Consider the following 20,620-nt stretch of genomic DNA (forward strand, 5'->3'; position numbering starts at 1 on the left):
ATTATAGGGTTATACATTTCCAAATACATTTCCAGAGCGATTATAGGGTTATACATGTCCAAATTGCAATTCCATTTAAATGCATGTATATGCTTAAGAGTGTTGTATTCAAGTTTTGCCTTCCTCTGTGTGTACGTGGAAATCTTTAAATTGTACCTCTCTTAACATGTAATGTTAATCCTTTATTTATCAAAAGATTCCAACCATGTATAAACATGATGGTTGTGAATAAGAATAAACACATTAGGAAAAAGAGAGCCATTTAAACTACTTTTAAGTTTTTTCTTTTCTTTTTGGTTGCCAAAGCTGAAAGTTCAGTGCATTAACCAGAAGACTTCCAGTCCTAAGACAGCATTCGAACATGCATAATGAGACTGGAATGCCTCAACTGGAGAAAGTAGTTTGTGTGGGGACCACTGTCTAAGCACATGCCATTCCAGGAATTAATTACTGGGTTCCAATGAGACTTTTCAAAACTTAAATCAACATTGAGGTTTAAGAAAATTTTTTTTTCCTTAGTAGCCAGCAGCAAGCAGGAGTGTGGTTTGGTTTTAAAGTGATGCTTGTTTTTCCAGCCATGCCTGGGGGTACTGAGCTTCAGGGAGTTCAAAAAGACATTTAATTTACTGAGTCAAGTTTGTTTCTGCCCAGGCAAATGGAATCAAGTGCTCTTTGGTAGGCAGAGTCTATCCTCCTAAGACAGAAAATGCAGACATTCCAATAAGGAGCCAAGCATCACACCCAAAGCCCATTAAAATTGTGTTAACTAATGCATTGGGAGGGGGAACCTGGATAATTGGAGGTATCATATGCCTAGAAAACCAACAGGAACAACAGTTCATAAGTAGGGTTGACATCTTCCGTATAGTTTGCCTGCCTGCCTTACTGACCCTTATTGCTTTGTTTAAACGAACATCCCAGTATACGAGGTGTGAGTATAAAATAAGAAAACTGGCTCCAGGCTTGGAAATGAGTTTCACTACTCTATTGAACTAGAATATTGAATGGCTGAATCAGTGGTTTCCCAGCGTGGAGAATGCTCTTTTCACAAACCCAAGAGCATCTTTGATCTCCTTGGAACCTTGAGTACTTCATAACCGAGTGAAGTTATGAGACAGAGAGATTGGTAAGTCCCTCTGAGGCAGGTTTTTGGGGGCTGTTGCCTGAATTTAAAAGGTTGACCCTGTAGTAGACACAGCTCACCTTTTATGACATAGCCAGTTGAGAAGACCAGTATTTGCGATTGTACCTGCATCCGGAACATACATTGTGTAGTTTTGATATGATAGTTTTGTTTGAATCCATAAGGGTAAATGTGCCTTTAAAAATAATGACTGACTGCTTTGTAGTTGAGGGATTTTGAGGCTGGATGGGAGAATTCTGCTTCATGAGTGAAGCTGGACTGAGCCTGGATCAGAGAATGCTTGGCTCTGGCTGGCAGTCCCCTAGTGATCAGGCCATGAAGCAGTTCCCAAGGGTGATCTTACCATTCTTGCACTCTTATCACCACTGAGCATATGATATACTGGGGAAGATACCCAGTGGTTCTCCTAGGTAGTCCAAAAGTCCCTTTCAAAAAAGACCTTATGGGAATAGACAACCAATTAATTCAATAATTCAGTTCTATTTATAATCACAGTGTTTATTTTTCTTTAATAATAGGAAATGCACGACATTCCTTGACCCAGAAGTGCATCTGGCTTGTTATTCTCTTAACGACAGTGGCTTCAGTTATGCCTGTGGTGGCATTCAGATTTTTGAAGGTGGATTTATTCCCAACCCTGAGTGATCAGGTATGTTGTAGTGCTGCTGGGTACTTGAGGGGTTGGTTCTTTGCTCTTGGAATCATGTCCTCTGCCTGATTAGAAGTCCAGAGAAGAGCTAATGAACTTCCCATCAGCAACACCTACGGGTGCACGGCATCACATCACAGTAGCTGGAACTGCCCACAACTGAACATACTAGCCTTGGGAGTGCCAATGAAGATAACTGTCTACACTAAATGTGGGTGGGGAGTCGTAAATTACAAGTGAGATTGGATATTTTTAAAAGTTGACTCTTAAAAAACAAGCTTGCTGGCAGCATTTTGGACATTTGCTCCAAGGCAAAGGCAAGCTAGAGGGAAAGTTACTGACTTGGGGAAAGTAAAGGGTACAGTAAAAGAGAGACGAGCAAAGTATGAGGTGAAGGGGCTCTAAATTTCTGTAGAAACATAGTAGCAGATTGTTAAACATGGGAGAGAGGTTACTTTCTGAACAGATTAAGAAAGGGAACAGCAACATGATGGCTGGATTGGAAAATATAAAGTTAGAAGAACAGAAAGAACAGATTCTAGAAATACCTAAGTCAAGGGATTGACAGAACATATTTCAGTATTTTATGGAAAGAGGAGTATAAGCAACACAATGTCAAATTAGGTCAGGACCCAGATAGATGAGAAAAGGAGAAAGAGGAGATGCATTTGTAGCTATGTCTTGAGAAGGGGGAAATATTGAGGGGGTGAGTGACCAGGGTGGTGATGCTGAGAAGAACTGAGGTAGAAATTCCCTTATCATGAAATCCTTCATGTTCTGGGGCCAAAGTACCAAGAGATTCCTTCTGAAATGATTCGTGGATTCCCCTGTTATGTTTGTCCTTTCCCTTTGGCTCTGTGAGCTCATTCTGATGTCAACTCAGAAAATGATGGATGAGCTGAAGGAAGATGATGCTCATTTCTTCCTATGTTTATACACATCATGATTTTCTGCTTAATGGCTTTCTCCCGACATGAAAGTCAGAAGCCAAGCAATCGATCAGCTGACCTAAAGAACAAGGTGCTGAGCACCAAACCTTGGATCTCTTCCTCCTCAACGTTATAGGGAAATGAAATAAATGCTAGAAACCCACCCAAACAATGTTGAGCTCTTCAAAAGACCACAAAAAACCCCCAAAGAAATCAAAACACTGAAAATCCCATGGTACTTTGACCTACCACAAGAGTTTGAAATTTTGTGACTCTCATTTTCTAAATTTTCTCTTAGTCCAGTTACTAATGACTACTGGATCCTGAGAACCTCTAAAAGAGAGAGGAAAGACTTATTTGGGGCACATGGGTCTGTAAATTTTTATACTGACTGTATTTGGCTGGTGCACGTTAGAAAATCTTTCTGTACAAAAGTATGTTCCTGTTCACTTAAGGTGGATGTATTAGATGGGGACAATAATGAAATTTGTCTTAACACTTCTTAATAGTCTCTCAGTAGAGATAAAAACTAACCAGTATCCAGTGTAATCTTTTGGGTAGAAAATTGCTTGGCTTTTAGGTGAAAAACTTGATTTTGCAGTGAAGTTGAATACTTGGTTATCATTCATGTTGTTTTTACAGAAAAGGCTTTACACTTCACAAAGTGGCCCACTGTGTGGAGTCTATATCATCTGGATGCTTCATCTCACTCTGGGTCTCCTTTGTCTCCAGATCCGCCAGTGGCAGAAGGCTCAAAAGAAGGCAAGACCCCTGCGTAGCCGAAAGCCTCAGACTCGGAGATCAAGCTCGAGAAGATCTGGATATGCTTTTGCTCACCAAGAGGGCTATGGAGAGCTTATCACATCTGGAAAAAATATGCGAGCTAAAAATCCACCCCCGACATCAGGGTTGGAAAAGACACTGTATAATAGCACTAGCTGGATTGAAAATTTATGTAAGAAAACCACAGACACAGTGAGCAGCTTTAGCCAGGATAAAACAGTGAAACTGTGAGTCAAGATGAATTTGAACCACACAGTTATCTTTTCACTTCGGCTGGAGCTGAAATTAGCTGGCTCCAGAGTTTAAGATCAGGGGTTAGGGGTGGGTCAGATGGCCTCGCTTAACCTAAACCTGTGTCAGACAGTGGCCAGTGCCATCCAATAGAGATGTGCTCTACTGAAAACCAGGTCAGAGGTCACTGTCCAATTCATGAGTTGGTGGACAAAACCCTCACAATACCAGCACAAGGTTTTTTTTTTTATCAACCTAGATACCAATCGATCTGTACTTTAGAATCTTATTTATGGAGAAACACTTGTAAATCTGCATATACAGAGAATGGGTCTTCAGGTGAATAAAAGGGTGCATTCACAAGGTATATATCCCAGCTGAAAAGCATCTTTGTGACAGATTAACGCTTATATGTAAGATCAGCCATTCCCAAGATACACTTTTAAGATTTAAAAGGTACACAGTGTACACTAAGGTGCTTCCAGACTTACAGCAGCTTGTCACTGTCCAGTCTTGATCCCTACCTGTGTGTTCAGCCAGGACAACAAATCACCTTCATGCCTGAAGAGCAGAAAAACATGTTGGTATTCCACATTTTTCTACTAGTCTAGAGACAAAGTAGACTGAACATCTTTACAGTAGAATAGGCTGACAATTTGGTCAAATTTATTCAAAAAATTCTCAGGGACATGTTCATGAAATGTCAAAGAGAGACTCTGGAAAGTATTCTAAATACTTTTCAATGACTTTTATAACAACTTCAGTAGTTATTTTCTCTGCCTCATCTACAGCTATTAATGGACTCAGCAAAGCACTGGAATTTCACACTTTGATGATACTATTCCATGTAATGTATGTGCAAATATTTTCAACATATCCAGTTTTTAAAAGTTCAGATTTGAAACCAAACAATTTAATAAACAGTCTTTTTAATTACTTATTTAAATATGCAGGTTTAGGTCATTCAGAGTTAGTTGGTTTTGATATTCAGCTGTCATATTTATAATTCAAACGCATGAGGTTGATTTTTTGGAGATGTTCCAGTCCAAATTTGAGTCCATATGTGAGTCATCAGTATAGTGTCTGTAAAAGAATTCAAGCATATTTGTGTTCAAACTCCAGTTCTGTCACTCCTTACCTCTGTAAGCTTGGGCAGGTAATGTGCTTCCTCTGAGACTCAGTTTCTTCCTCTGTAAAATGAGGATATACTACCTACCTCATGTGGTTGTTCGAGGATTGTCAAAGCACAAATTCTTAAATCATTGAAAACATAATTCTCATGTGAATAGATGATGAGTTAAGTGCCATTTAACTCAATCAGAATACAAGAGCAAATGTGAAGAACTGGAATTTAAGTAATCAGTGGAAAAGGCATTGATGAAATGAGATTGCAAAGTAGGATCTAAAACTGGTTAGTATTCTAAAGGGAAATAACCTTGGAGGTATTTTTATATAGTAACTATAACCTTGTAGGTAAATTTCTCTATCAGAAAACAAAAATAAATGATCATCATGCCTTATCAATTTTCTATAAATCATACTTCAACTTTACAGAATCCTTAATCTGGTCTTTATTGCATTATTAGTCAAAGTTATATTTCCCAAAAGAGTCAGATGGCCCTTGGGTGGGCTTGACGGATAATGGGCTAACATGATATTATGGCTCACACAATCCTTTGTTTTTTTTTTTTTTTTTGGCCTTAATTTCCAAGTCTGGGATAACTTTTCCTGAATGGGATCAAATGAGATATATATAAAAGAGCCTAATGCAGTGGTTTAATCATAGTTAATGCTTTTAGATATTCCCTGTTCTCCTACGTGCCTGCATAGACTTAACTAGATGTTAGTTTTCAGTGTCTAATTTGTCATTAGTTTCACTGCGTTGTAACATTTTTGAAAGATTTGCAAACTTTTACTAAATATTTTGGCACTTGTGGTGTTTGATGTTTAGTCTCTTTATTGGAAACTCATTGGGGAGAGTTTTTGTTCCACTGATCAACTGATTTTTTTTTTCTTCTCCTTTACATGCCTAGGGAAAATGTACATCATTCTTAGGATCAGAGTCAAGAATAAAATGAACCAATTTGACCTATGTGTAAAGGATGGGAAAGATTAGGAATGGTCCACGTTTGCAAATTCAGTTCAAATTAAATAAGGCTGTTTATAAACAGATAATGTGGATAGCCGTGAGAGAAACACATTTATCAGTATACTTTGGCCCCATGAGATCCAAATGAACTCACATACCCATTGCGAGGTCATTCAAGTGCCAGGGATTATTTTGAGCCTGAAGATAAAAAAGCCTGAGGGGTGATGGTGATGCACTGGGGAATAGTAAAATTTTAATTTACATAAATAACATTATCAGATTATTTGGAAAGAAAAAAATTCTATATTCAGGACTAAAGTTGATAACTATGTGTTTTTAAAGTCTCTGTCCAAGTTTTGAGCTCTTACAGGCAATTACAAATTGTGTTTCCCAGAGGAGGGATCAAGGTGGCGGAGAAGGAGATGTGGAGCTCACCTCCCCATACAAACACATCCAAAAAAAATCTATATATGGGACAATTCTTAAGGAAAACTAATTGGAAACTGGCAGAAGAACTCCTATACCGTAGCTGCAGGAAAGATCTTCACGTAACAAGGTAGGACAGAAAAAAGGCATAGGGTAGGGACCCCCACCCCTGAGAGGAATCTGAAAGGAAAAGAAGTTCTGCATTGGTGGGCCCTCACCTGGGGGAGCGAGCAGGTCGAGCCACAATCTGGGTGTCCCAGTCCTCCGGAACAGCACAGAGCAGACAAGCCCTGTTGGCTACTGGGAGAACTGCTGGGATAGACAGAAGGGCTGGAGAAGTCCAGGCTCTACTCCAAGGAGTCTGCGTGTGCTGTCTCACCAACAATCATGACAGAGAGAGACTTGCACTGGCAGCTGTCACCTCACTGCACTCCCCAATCTGAATGGGGCAAACACCCACTCCTGCTCACTCCATACCATAGATTGGCATGAGATCTGGGCCAACCAGCCCTGGGAAAATCCTTGGGGTAGCTACACAGAGACAGACTGGGGTCTGGGGTGTGACCCAGTTAGGGTGGTGGTGGTCATTGTCAGTGCGTGCTTGGGCAGAGCTGCAGGAGCATGCCACAGTTAGTCTCCCAGCCCAGTGAGTGCTCCAGCTCTACCCACTCCACACTGCAGCTTAGCACTGGATCTGGGGTAGACAGGTCCTATGAGATGTCTGCCACAGAGGCAGCCCAGATCTCTGGCAGCAGCTCAGCCACCTCAATTCCTGTAGTCACAAAGCCCCAACCCCAGTCCTAGACTAGTGAATGCTCTGGCCCAGCCACTCCACAACCTTGCACTAGATCTAGGACCAACACAACAGGGGAAGGGATGTGACCTTAGGCTGCATCCAGGTGGAGCTTCAGAGGCCTACACAGGCAGCACATCGATCCTCTGTGAATGCATGGGCTTCAGTTGCTTTAGCAATCACCTCCTTTGGGTCAGGGCATGCACTCAGGGAACAGAGCCTGACTGAGCCTGAATATCAGGGTTTCTACTCTAACTACAGGGGACCAGACCTCACCCCTGACAAGACGGCGACAGCCATGGACAGAGAGGAAGTCCCACCTTACACCCTGCACAGACTTTAGACCCAACACCAACCACACCCCCAAGGGGAAAACAGCCAGCACCCTAAGGAAAGATGTGGCTCGTGTCCATATCAAAACCAACCCTCTCACCAAAGATATTACATATACAGAGTCTACACAGGGATGATCCCACATAAAAACATCCTTCAAGCCCACAAAAAGTAACAGTTCCTCCTAAATTCATAGAGACACAGAAAGTTAGATAAAATGAAAATGCAGAAACTACTCCCAATAAAAAGAGCAAGAGAAATCCCCTGAAAGAAAAAATAATGAAACAGAGCTCACCAGTCTACCAGATCCTCAGTTCAAAATGTGGTAATAAAAATGCTAACTGAATTAAGAAAGATTATTGACAGAAATGCAGATCATTGCAACAAGGAACTAGAAACTATAAAGATGAACCATGAGAAAGGGATAATTCAATTTCTGAGATAAAAAGCAATCTAGAAGCAATGGATAGCTGACTAAATGACACAGAAGGACAAATAAGTGATCTGAAAGACAGAATAATGGAAATCACCCAGTCAGAACAGCAGACAGAAAGACAAATAAATGAAAGCAACATATGCTATCTATGGGATAATGTAAAATGTGCCAACCTACGCATAACAGGTGTTCCAGAAAGAGAAGAGAGAGATGGGTATCAAAAATATATCTGAAGAAATTATGGCTGAAACTTCCCAAATCTAAAGAAGGGAACAGATATCCTGGTACAGGAAGCGCAGGGGGTCCCAAACAAGATGAATCCAAACAGACCCATGCCAAGATATATCATAATTAATATGGCAAAAGTTAGAGATAAAGAGAAGATTCTAAAGGCAGCAAGTGACAGTCATTTACAAGGGACCCCCCCATAAGGCTATTAGTTGATTTCTCTGCAGAAACTTTGCAGGCTAGAAGGGAGTGGCACAATGTAGTCAAAGTCCTGAAAGGGAAAAAGTTGCAACCTAGGATATTCTATCCAGCAACATTATTATTTAGAATAGAAAGAGAGATAAAGGATATATCAAACAAGCAAAAACTAAAAGAATTCAGCATACTAAACCTACCCTAAAAGAAATATTGAAGGGTCTTCTCTAAATAGAAAAGAATCAAGAATTTATAGGAAAGGGAAATCCCAATATGAAAGTCCAATATATAATAAGGACTGAAGATCACTTAAATAAGCCAGTACATAGATTAAAAGACAAAAATTGTAAAAGGGATTATAACTAAAATAAACAGTAAAAGTAAAAGCATGAAGATGTAAACTAGGACATCAAAAACACAAAATATGTGGGAGAGGAGTTAAAAAATAGATCTTTTAGAATGTATTTGAATTTAAATGATTATCAGTTTAAAGCAACTAAGTATAGTTTTGGGTCAACATAATGAGCCTCATGGTAACCACAAATCAAAAAACTACAGTAGATTCACGAAAGCCAGAAAGAAAGGAACTCAAGTATACCATAAAAGAAAATCATCAAACCCAAGCAGGAAAATCAAAAAGAAGAAATGAACCAAAAACCAAACCAAACAAAACAAAAGACTGGAAAACAAGGAATAAAATGGCAGTAAGTACATATCTATCAACAATTACTTTAAATGTCAATACAAAAATTGTTCCAATTAAAAGACATAGAGTGCTGACTGGATTAAAAAACAAGACTGTTCAATATGTAGCTTACAAGAGACTCACGTCAGAGTGAAAGACACACAGCCTGAAAGTTAGAGGATGGAAAAGATACTTCATGCCAATGGAAAAACAAGAAAGTGGGGGTAACAATACTCATATCAGACAAAATAGACTTTAAAAAAGTAAAGAAAGACAAGAGCATTATATACGATAAAAGGATCAATACAAGAAGATAATATTAAACTTGTTAACATATATGCACCCAATAGTGGAGCACCTAAATATATAAAGCAAATACTAAGGGACATGAAGGGAGAAATTGACAATAATATAATAAGAGTAGGAGACTGTAGCAGCCCACTGATATCAATAGACAGATGACCCAGACAGAAAATCAATAAGGCAACCGAGGCCCTAAATGATACAATAGACTGGTTGGACTTAATTGATATTTGTAGGACACTACATCCAAAAAACCCAGAACACATATTCTTTTCAAGCACACATGGAACATTTTCCAGGATAAACCACATTCCAGGTCACAAAACGAGACTCAACAAATTTAAGGGAATAGAAATTATTTCAAGTAATTGTTCTGATCACAACAGTATAAACATAGAAATCAACTACAGAAAGAAAAATGGGAAAAGAACAAACACATGGAGACTAAACAACATGCTAATAAAAAACCAGTGGGTCAAAGATGAAATCAAAGCAGAAATCAGAAAATACCTCAAGACAAAAGAAAATGAAAACACAACTTTACAAAATCTATGGGAGGCAGCAGAAGCAGTTCTAAGAGCAAAGTTCATAGTGATACAGGCCTCCATCAAAAAACAAGAAAAGTCTCAAATAAACAAGGTAACTTACCACCTAAAAGAATTAGGAAAAGTACAAACAAAGCCCATAGTCAGCAGGATGAAGGAAATAATAAAGATTGGAAAGGAAATGAGTAAAATAAAATAAAAATGAAAAAAGAGCAATGAAAGCAAGAGCCAGTATTTTGAAAATATAAACAAAATTGATGAACTTTTAGCCAGGCTCACCAAGAAGAAAATAGAGGATCCAAATAAACGAAATAAGAAATGACAGAGGAGCAATAACGAATACTACCAAAATACAAAAAAAACAAGAGAATACTATGAACAGTTATATGCCAAATAAATTGGATAATCTAGAAGAAATGGACAAATTTCTAGAAACATACAGCCTGCTAAGAGTGATTCAAGAAGAAACAGATAATTTGAACACACCAATCACTAGAAGTGAAGTAGGATCTGTAATAAACAAACAAGCAAAATATTATCTCCCTGCAAACAAAAGTCCATGACTGGAGGGCTTCACTAGGGAATTCTACCAAACATAAAAAGAAGAACTTGTACTGATCATTCTCAAACTATTCCAAATAATTGAAGGATTACTCCAAAATTCATTTCACAAGGCCACCATTACCCTGATACTAAATCAAAAAAAGGCACTACAAAGAAAGAAAATTACATGTCAATATCTTTGTTGAATATAGATGCAAAAATCTTCAACAACATATTAGCAAACAAAATCCACAATAGAAAAAAAATAATCATACACCAATTTGGATTCATTCCAGGGTCACAAGGTTGGTTCAATATGTGCAAATCAATGTGATACACCACATTAACAAGAGGAAAGATAAAAACCATGTGATCATCTCAACAGACTCAGAAAAAGCATTTGACAAAATTCAACAGCAATTCAAGATAAAAACTCTCAGCAAACTGGGAATAGAGGGAACATATCTCAACATAATAAAGGCCACTTACAACAAAACTACAACCAACATAATACTTCAATGGTGGTAAGCTGAAAGCCTTCCCTTAAATTCAGGAACAAGACAAGGATGCCCACTCTTATCACTTCTATTCAACACAGTACTGGAAGTCCTAGCCACAGTAATTAGACAAGAAAAAGAAATAAAAGGTACCCAAATTGGAAGGGAGAGGTAAAACTGTACTATTTTCAGATGACATGATACTCTATATAGAGAACATCAAAGTCTCCACACAAAAAAATATTAGGACTAATACATGAATTCAGCAAGGTAGGAGCATACAACGTTAATATACAGAAATCTGTGGCATTTCTATACACTAACAACAAAGTAGCAGAGAGGGAAATTAAGGAAACAATCCCATTTATCATCACATCAAAAAAACAAAACCTAGGAATAAATCTACCTAAGGAATCAAAAGACCTGTACTCCAAAAACAATAAGACACTGATGAAAAAGTAAAGATGACACAAATGGAAAAATATACCATCTTCTTGGATTGCAAGAATCAATATTGTGAAAATGACTACACTACCCAAGGCAATCTACAGATTCAATGCAATCCCTATCAAATTACCAATGGCATTTTTCACAGAACTACAAGAAATAATTTTAAAATTTGTATGGACACATAAAAGAACCCGACTAGCCAAAACGATCTTGGGAAAGAAGAACAGGGCTGGAGGAATCACGGTCCATGACTTCAAACTATAATATAACACTATAGTAATCAAAACAATATGGTACTGGCACAAAACAGACATATAAATCAATGGGACAGGACAGAGAGTCCAGAAATAAACCCATACACTTAAGGTCAATTACTCTATGACAAAGGAGGCAAGAATATACAATGGAGAGAAAACAGCCTTTTCAATAAGTGGAGCTGGGGAAACTGGACAGCTACCTGTAAAAGAATGAAATTAAAACGTTCTCTAACACCATGTACAAAATTAAACTCAAAATGGATTAAAGACCTAAATATAAGACTGGATATTATAAAACTCCTAGTGGAAAACATAGGCAGAACACTCTTTGACTTAAATTGTAGCAATATTTTTTTGAATCCATCTCTTAGAGTAAGGGAGATAAAAGCAAAAATAAATAAATGGGACCTAATTAAACTTAAAAGCTTTTGCAGAGCAAAGGAAACCATTGACAAAAGAAAAGACAACCTAATGATTGGGAGAAAATATTTGCAAATGATATGACTAATAGGGGTTAATATCCAACTTTTATAAACAGCTCGTACAACTCAACATCAAAAAACAACTGATTAAACAATGGGCAGAAGAACTGAGTAGACACTTTTTCAAAGAGGAAATGCAGATGGCCAAAAGGCACATGAAAAGATGCTCAAAATCACTAATTGTCAGGGAAAGGCAAATAAAAACCACAATGAGGGCTTCCCTGGTGGCGCAGTGGTTGAGAGTCCACCTGCTGATGCAGTGGACATGGGTTCATGGCCCGGTCCGGGAAGATCCCACATGCCGCAGAGCGGCTGGGCCCGTGAGCCATGGCTGCTGAGCCTGCACGTCCAGAGCCTGTGCTCCACAACAGGAGAGGCCACAACAGTGAGAGGCCCACATACCGCAAAAAAAAAAAAAAAAAAAAAACCCACAATGAGATATCACCTCACACCTGTCAGAATGACTATCATCAAAAAGTCTACAAATAACAAATGTTGGTGAGGATGTGGAGAAAAAGGAACTCTTGTACACTGTTGGTAGGAATGTAAATTGATTCCACCACTGTGGAAAGCAGTATGGAGGTTTCTCAAAAAACTAAAAGCAGAACTACCATATGATCCAGCAATTCCACTCCTGGGCCTATATCCACAAAAACCAAAACACTAATTCAAAAAGATACACACCCCCCAATGTTCATAGCAGCATTATTTACAATTGCCAATATATGGAAGCAAACTATGTGTCCATCAACAAATGAATGGATAAAGAAGATGTGGTGTATATGTACAATAGAATATTACTCAACCATAAAAAAATGAAAAGTTGCCATTTGTAGCAACATGGATGGACTTGGAGGGCATTATGCTAAGTGAAATTAGTCAGACACAGAAAAACAAATGCTATATGATATCACTTACATGTGGAATCTAAAAAATACAACAAACTAGTGATTGTAACAAAAAAGAAACAAATACAGAGAACAAACTAGTGGTTACCAACAGGGAAAGGGTGGGAAGGAGCAATATAGGGGTGGCAGAATGGGACGTACAAACTATTGGGTGTAAGAAAGGCTACAAACATGTATTGTACAACATAGGGAATATAGCCAATATTTTGTAATAATTGTAAGTGGAGTATAACCTTTAAAATTGTACAAATTATATATATATATATATATATATATATATATATATATATATAAACACAAAAGACCCAAAATTGCACAACCAACCCTGAGGAAAAAACAAAGCTGGAGGTATAACCCTTTCAGACTTCACACTATACTACAAAGCTACAGTAACAAAAACAGGGTGATATTGGCACAAAAACAGATATATAAATCCATGGAACAGGATAGAAAGCCCAGAAAGAAATCCACACACTTATGGTCACTTAATCTATGACAAAGGAGGCAAGCATATACGTTGGAGAAAAGACAGTTTCTTCAAAAAGTGGTGTTGGGAAAACTGGACAGCTACATGTAAATGAAATGAGAACATTTTCTAACACCATACACAAAAACTCAAAATTTATTAAAGATCTAAACGTAAGGCTGGATACTATAAAACTTTTAGAGGAAAATATAGGCAGAACACTCTCTGACATAAATGACAGCAAGATTTTTTTGGATCCACTGCCTAAAGTAATGAAAATAAAAACAAGCAAAAAAAAGGAAATTAATTAAACTTAAAAGCTTCTGTACAGCAAAGGAAACCATAAAACAAAATGAAAAGACAACCCACAGAATGGGAGAAAATATTGGCAAATGAAGCAACTGACAAGGGATTAATCTCCAAAATATATAAACAGCTCATGCAGCTCAATAGCAAAAAAACAAACAACCCAATCGAAAAATGGGCAGAAGATCTAAATAGACATTTCTCCAGAGAAGACATACAGACAGCCAAAAGGCACATGAAAAGATGCTGAACATCACTAATCATTAGAGAAATGCAAATCAGAGATAAAATGAGGTATCACCTCACTCCAGTCAGAATGGCCATCACTCAAAAGTCTACAAAAAATAAATGCTGGAGAAGGTGTGGAGAAAAAGGAACACTCCTACATTGTTTCTGGGAATGTAAATTGGTACAGCCACTATGGAGAAGAATATGGAGGTTCTTTAAAAAACTAAAAATAGAGCTACCATAAGATCCTGCAATCCCATTCTTGGGCATATATCTGGAAAAAACCCTAATTTGAAAAGATACATGCACCTCAATGTTCATTGCAACACTATTTACAATAACCAGGACATGGAAGCAACCTAAGTGTCCATTGACAGATGAACGGATACAGAAGATGTGGTATATAGGTATGTGTGCATACACACACACACACACACACACACACACACACACTAGAATATTACTCAGCCATAAAAAATAATGAAATAATGTCATTTGCAGAAACATGGATGGACCTAGTGAGATCCTAGTAAGTGAAGTAAGCCAGATAGAGAAACACAAATATCTTAAAATATCGCTTATATGTGGAATCTAAAAAAAAAAAAAAAAAAAGATACAAATGAACTTATTTACAAAGCAGAAATAAATCCACAGACATAGAAAACAAACTTATGGTTACCAAAGGGGAAAGATGGGGGAAGGATAAAATAGGAGGTTAGGATTAACATATACACACTACTATATGTAAAATAAATAACCAACAAGGACCTACTGTATAGCACAGGGAACTATACTCAATATTTTGTAATAACCTATAAGGGAAAAGAATCTGGAAAAGAATAGATATATATGTATATGTATAAGTAAATCACTTTGCTGTACACCTGAAACTGACACAACATTGTAAATCAACTCTACTTCAATAAAAACAAGCAAGAATTAACATATATACGGCTTATACAACTCAACAGCAACAAACCAAACAACCCAATTTAAAAATACACAGAAGACCTTAACAGACATTTCTTCAAATAAGACATACAGATGGCCAACAGACACACGAAAAGATGCTCAACATTGTTAATCAGAGAAATGCAAATTAATACCTCAATGAGATATAACCTGATACCTGTCAGAATGGCAATCATCAAAAAGTCTACAAAGTCTGCAAATAACAAATGTTGGCAAGTATGTGGAAAAAAGGAAACTCTTGTACACTGTTGGAATGTAAATTGGTTCCACTGCTGTGAAAAACAGTATGGAGTTTCCTCAAAAAACTAAAATAGAGCTACCCTAGAACTGAGCAGTTCTACTCCTGAGTCTATATCAAAAAAAAAGAAAAAAAAACCCCAAATCCCCACTAATTCAAAAAGATAATGCACTCCAATGTTCATAGCAGCATTATTTACAATTGCCAAGATATGGGTGCAACCTGAGTGTCCAGCAACAGATGAATGGATAAAGAATATGTGGTATGTATATACAATAGAATATTATTCAGCCATAAAAGAATGAAATTTTGGCATTTGCAACAACATGGATGGACTTGGACTGTATTATGCTAAGTGAAATAAGCCAGAGAGAGAAACACAATGTTATACAACATCACTTATACATGGAATCTAAAAACTAAAACTAGTGAATATAACAAAAAAGAGACTCATATATAGAGAACAAACCAGTGGCTACTGGTGGGGAGAGGGAAAGGGGGTGGGGCAAGATAGGGTAGGGGATTTAGAGGTACTACTATGTATAAAATAAGTTACAAGGATATATGGTACAACACAGGGAATATAGCCAATATTTTATAATAATTATCAATGGAGTATAACCTTTAAAATTGTGAATCACTATTACATAAACCTGAACTTTATAAAACATTGTAAATCAACCATACCTCAATAAAAGAAAAAAAAAATCTCAGTTTAAAGTTTGGGGTATTTCATTGGCCTTTTCTACTTGAAGGGTTCTGAACTCCAGCTTTTATACTGTCAGCACCAAAGACTACTAAAATGTCTGTTTAGCATTTTAGCCTCTTGCTAACAGCTTTTTGCTTTGAGTTTTGGTTTCTTAACTTACACACATATAGCTTAGAAGACACAAAAATGCACCAAAACAAAAACTGCATGCAGAAAGTCAGACTCACTTTTCTTTGGTTCCCTTTTCTCTGGGAACTTAACTCCTCCAGTCCTGGATGTATTGTTTCTCTGGCTCAGTGAGATTACCACAGCTCTAGGCCACCTTCTTCCATATTATCATGCCCCATGATTTGAATTGGTAAATGCCCTGGGAGAAAAAGCAGGGTAAATTATGAGACTCTCTTAATGCGTGCAGCTACTCTCTGAGACCTTGGCCCTTCAAGTTCTGGCTGCGGCAATCCTAATCCTGGGCATATATCCCCAAAATATGAAAACTCTAATTCAAAAAGGTACATGTACCTGAATGTTTATAGCAGCACTATTTACAATAGTCAAGACATGGAAGCAACCCAAGTGCCCATCAACAGACAATTGGCTTAAGAAGATGTGGTATACGTATACAGTGGAATATTACTCAAACATAAAAAATGAAATATTGCCATTTGCAGAAACATGGATGGACCTAGTGAATATTATGCTTAGGGAAATAAGTCAGACAGAGAAAGATGAATACTATATGACATCACTTATATGTGTAATCTAAGAAATATTACAAATGAATGTATATACAAAACAGAAACAGACTCCCAGACATAGAAAACAAACTTGTGGTTACCAAAGGGGAGAGAGAGGGGCAGAGGGACAAACTAGGAGTATGAGATTAACAGATACAAACTACTATATATATATATATAAAATATATAAGCAATGAGGATTTATGGTATAGCACAAGGAATTACACCCAATATTTTGTAATAACCTGTAATGGAATATAATCTGAAAAAAAAAGAAATGAATATTCTATGCACCTGAAACTAACACAATATGGTAAATCAATATTTTTACTTCAATAAAAAAATGAAAAAAATGGAAAAAAGAACAAATTGTGTTTCCCATTTTAGATCTTCTGTCTCTCTCATCTTCCCTCAGGTATATATATCTATGATCAAAAGAAAGAAAAAGGGTGGTGAAGAAAGCAAGAGGGATAAAGAGAGAAAGAAAGGAATAGAGGAAGAATCAAGGAAGGGAGATAAGAGTTTCCAGATATATATCTCTTAAGGTGATACGGCTCCCTGCAAAATCAATTTAATTCCTCAAAGGAAAAACGATTAGACTGTATTTGAAAAGCAGATAACAAAACCTCCTCCATAGTCAATGTGAGATCAAGAAATTTTCATTAGTGACCTCTAGTAGTTTTCTGGTAGCATCTTTAGGATTTTCTATGTATAGTATCATGTCATCTGCAAAGTGACTGTTTTACTTCTTCTTTTCCAATTTGGATTCTTTTATTTCCTTTTCTTCTCTGATAGCTGTGGCTAGGACTTGCAAAACTATGTTGAATAAAAGTAGCGAGAGTGGACATCCTTTTCCTGTTCCTGATCTTAGAGAAAATGCTTTCAGGTTTTAACTGTTGAGAATGATACTAGCTGGGGGTTTGTCATATATGGGCTTTATTATGTTGAGGTAGTTTCCCTCTATGCCCACTTTCTGGAGAGTTTTTATCATAAATGGGTATTAAATTTTGTCAAAAAGCTTTTCTAGCATCTATTGAGATGATCATATGGTTTTTATTCTTCAGTTTGTTAATGTGGTGTATCACACTGACTGATTTGTGGGTAGTGAATAATTCTTGCATCCTTGGTATAAATCCCACTTGATCATGGTGTATAATCCTTTTAATGTATTGGTGGATACAGTTTGCTAGTATTTTGTTGAGGACTTTTCTGTCTATGCTCATCAGGGATATTGGCCTGTAATTTTCTTTCTTTGTGGTATCTTTGTGTGGTTTTGGTGTCAGGGTGATGGTGGCCTCGTAGGATGAGTTTGAGAGTTTTCCTTCCTCTGCAATTTTTTGGAAGAGTTTCAGAAGGATAGGTGTTAACTCTTCTCTAAATGTTTGATGAAGTTCGCCTGTGAAGCCATCTGGTCCTGGACTTTTGTTTGTTGGAAGTTCTTTAATCACAGTTTCAATTTCAGTACTTGTGATAGGTCTGTTCATATTTTCTATTTCTTCCTGGTTTAGTCTTGGAGGATTGTACCTTTCTAAGAATTTCTCCATTCCATGTTGTCCATTTTATTGGCATATAGTTGCTTGTAGTAGTCTCTTATGGTCCTTTGTATTTCTGTGGCATCCATTGTAATTCTTCTTTTTCATTTCTACTTTTATTGATTTGAGCCTTCTCCCTTTTTTTCTTGATGAGTCTGGCTAAAAGTTTGTCAATTTTGTGTATCTTTTCAAAGAACCAGCTTCTAGTTTCATTGAGCTTTCTACTGTTTTCTTCATCTCTATTTCATTTATTTCTGCTCTGATCTTCATGATCTTTTTCCTCCTACTAATTTTGGGTTTTGTTTGTTCTTCTTTCTCTAGTTGCTTTAGGTGTAAGGTTAGGTTTTTTATTTGAGCTTTTTCTTGTTTCCTGAAGTAAGCTTGTAGTGCTATAAACTTCCCTCTTAGAACTGCTTTTGCCATGTCCATAGGTTTTGGATTGTCATATTTTCATTGTAATTTGTTTCTAGGTATTACTTTATTTCTTCAGTGATCCATTAGTTGTTTAGTAGCGTACTGTTTAGTCTCCACGTGTTTGTGTTTTTTTTACAGTTTTTTTCTTGTAGTTGATTTCTAATCTCATAGTGCTGTGGTCAGAAAATATGCTTGATATGACTTCAATTTTCATAAATTTACCTAGGTGTGCTGTATGACTCAGCACGTGATCTATCCTTGAGAATGTTCCATGTGTACTTGAGAAGAATGTGTATTCTGCTGCTTTTGGATGGAATGTCCTATAAATATCAATTAAGTCCATCTGGTCTAATGTTTCATTTCAGGCCTGTTTTTCCTTATTGATTTTCTGTCTGGATGATCTGTCCATTGATGTAAGCATGGTGTTAAAGTCCCCCACTATTATTGTCAATTTTCTTCTCCGTTTATGGCTCTTAGCATTTGCCTTATATATTGAGGTGCTCCTATGTTGGGTGCATATATATTTACAATTGTTATATCTTCTTCTTGGATTGATTCCTTGATCATTATGTAGTGTCCTTCTTTGTCTCTTGTAACAGTCTTTATTTTAAAGTCTATCAATGAATTCAGTAAAGTTGCACGATACAACATTAAGACACAGAAATCTCTTGCATTCCTATACACTAAAAACAAAAGATAAGAACAGAGAAATTAAGGAAACAATACCATTTGCCATCACATCCAAAAGAATAAAATACCTAGGAATAAACGTATCTAAGGAGACAAAAGACCTGTACTCTGGTACAGGTAAGAAACTAATGAAAGAAATCGAAGGTGACACAAATAGAAAGATATACCATGTTCTTTGATTTGGAAGAATCAATATTGTCAAAATGACTATACTACCCAAGGCAATCTACCATTTCAATGCAATCCCTATCAAATTACCAATGACATTTTTCACAGAAGTAGAACAAAAAATTTTTAAAGTTGTATGGAAACACAAAAGACCCCAAATAGCCAAAGCAATCCTGAGAAAGAAAAATGGAGCTGGAGGAATCAGGCTCTCAGACATCACACAATATGAGAAAGCTACAGTAATCAAAACAGTATGGTACTGGCACAAAAAATAAATATAGATCAATGGATAGAAAGCTCAGAAATAAACCCATACACCTATGGTCAATTAATCTATGACAAAGGAGGCAAGAATATACAATGGAGAAAAGACAGTCTCTTCAATAAGTTGTGCAAGTAAAGCTGAACAGCTACATGTAAAAGAATGAAATTAGAACATTCTCTATCACCATACACAAAAATAAACTTAAAATGGATTAAAGACCTAAATGCAAGACTGGATACTATAAAACTCACAGAAGCAAACATAGGGAGAACACTCTCTGACATAAATGACAGCAAGATATTTTTTAACCCACCTCCTAGAGTAATGAAAATAAAAACAAAAATTTTTAAATGGGACCTAATTAAACTTGAAAGCTTTTGCACAGCAAAGGAAACCATAAACAAAATGAAAATACAACCCACAGAATGGGAGAAAATAGTTGCAAATGATGCAACTGACAAGGGATTAATCTCCAAAATATATAAACAGCTTATACAGCTCCATATCAAAAAAACAAACAACCCAATCGAAAAATGGGCAGAAGATCTAAATAGACATTTCTCCAGAGAAGACATACAGACAGCCAAAAGGCACATGAAAAGATGCTGAACATCACTAATCATTAGAGAAATGCAAATCAGAGATAAAATGAGGTATCACCTCACTCCAGTCAGAATTGCCATCACTGAAAAATCTACAAAAAATAAATGCTGGAGAAGGTGTGGAGAAAAAGGAATACTCCTACATTGTTTCTGGGAATGTAAATTGGTACAGCCACTATGGAGAAGAGTATGGAGGTTCTTTAAAAAACTAAAAGTAGAGCTACCATATGATCCTGCAATCCCACTCCTGGGAATATATCTGGAGAATAAACAACCCTAATTTGAAAAGGTACATGCACCCCAGTGTTCACTGGAGCACTATTTGTAATAGCCAAGACATGGAAGCAACCTAAGTGTCAGTCGACAGATGAATGGATAAAAAAGATGTGA

General features: G+C 36.9%; 1 protein-coding gene across 10 annotated transcripts in view; it reads left to right on the top strand.

The window, feature by feature from the left end:
• Positions 1-5,778, top strand: part of ATP8B4 (ATPase phospholipid transporting 8B4 (putative)) — a 295,105-nt gene extending 289,327 nt beyond the window's left edge. For 7 of the 10 annotated variants that reach the window (XM_029236307.1, XM_029236306.1, XM_029236310.1 and 4 more), the window contains 2 exons: positions 1,663-1,793; positions 3,455-5,778. In XM_029236307.1, coding sequence (XP_029092140.1) covers positions 1,663-1,793; positions 3,455-3,736 — 413 coding nt within the window. In that variant the 3' untranslated portion in view covers positions 3,737-5,778. The remainder of the gene's footprint in view (positions 1-1,662; positions 1,794-3,454) is intronic. The other 3 variants (XM_029236303.1, XM_029236302.1, XM_029236301.1) reach the window with 1 other exon arrangement.
• The last annotated feature ends 14,842 nt before the right edge of the window (positions 5,779-20,620 follow it).

This window comes from Monodon monoceros, unplaced genomic scaffold (assembly GCF_005190385.1).
Source record: "Monodon monoceros isolate NGI ecotype Baffin Bay Population unplaced genomic scaffold, NGI_Narwhal_1 Super_Scaffold_21, whole genome shotgun sequence".
NCBI classification, from domain to species: domain Eukaryota; kingdom Metazoa; phylum Chordata; class Mammalia; order Artiodactyla; family Monodontidae; genus Monodon; species Monodon monoceros.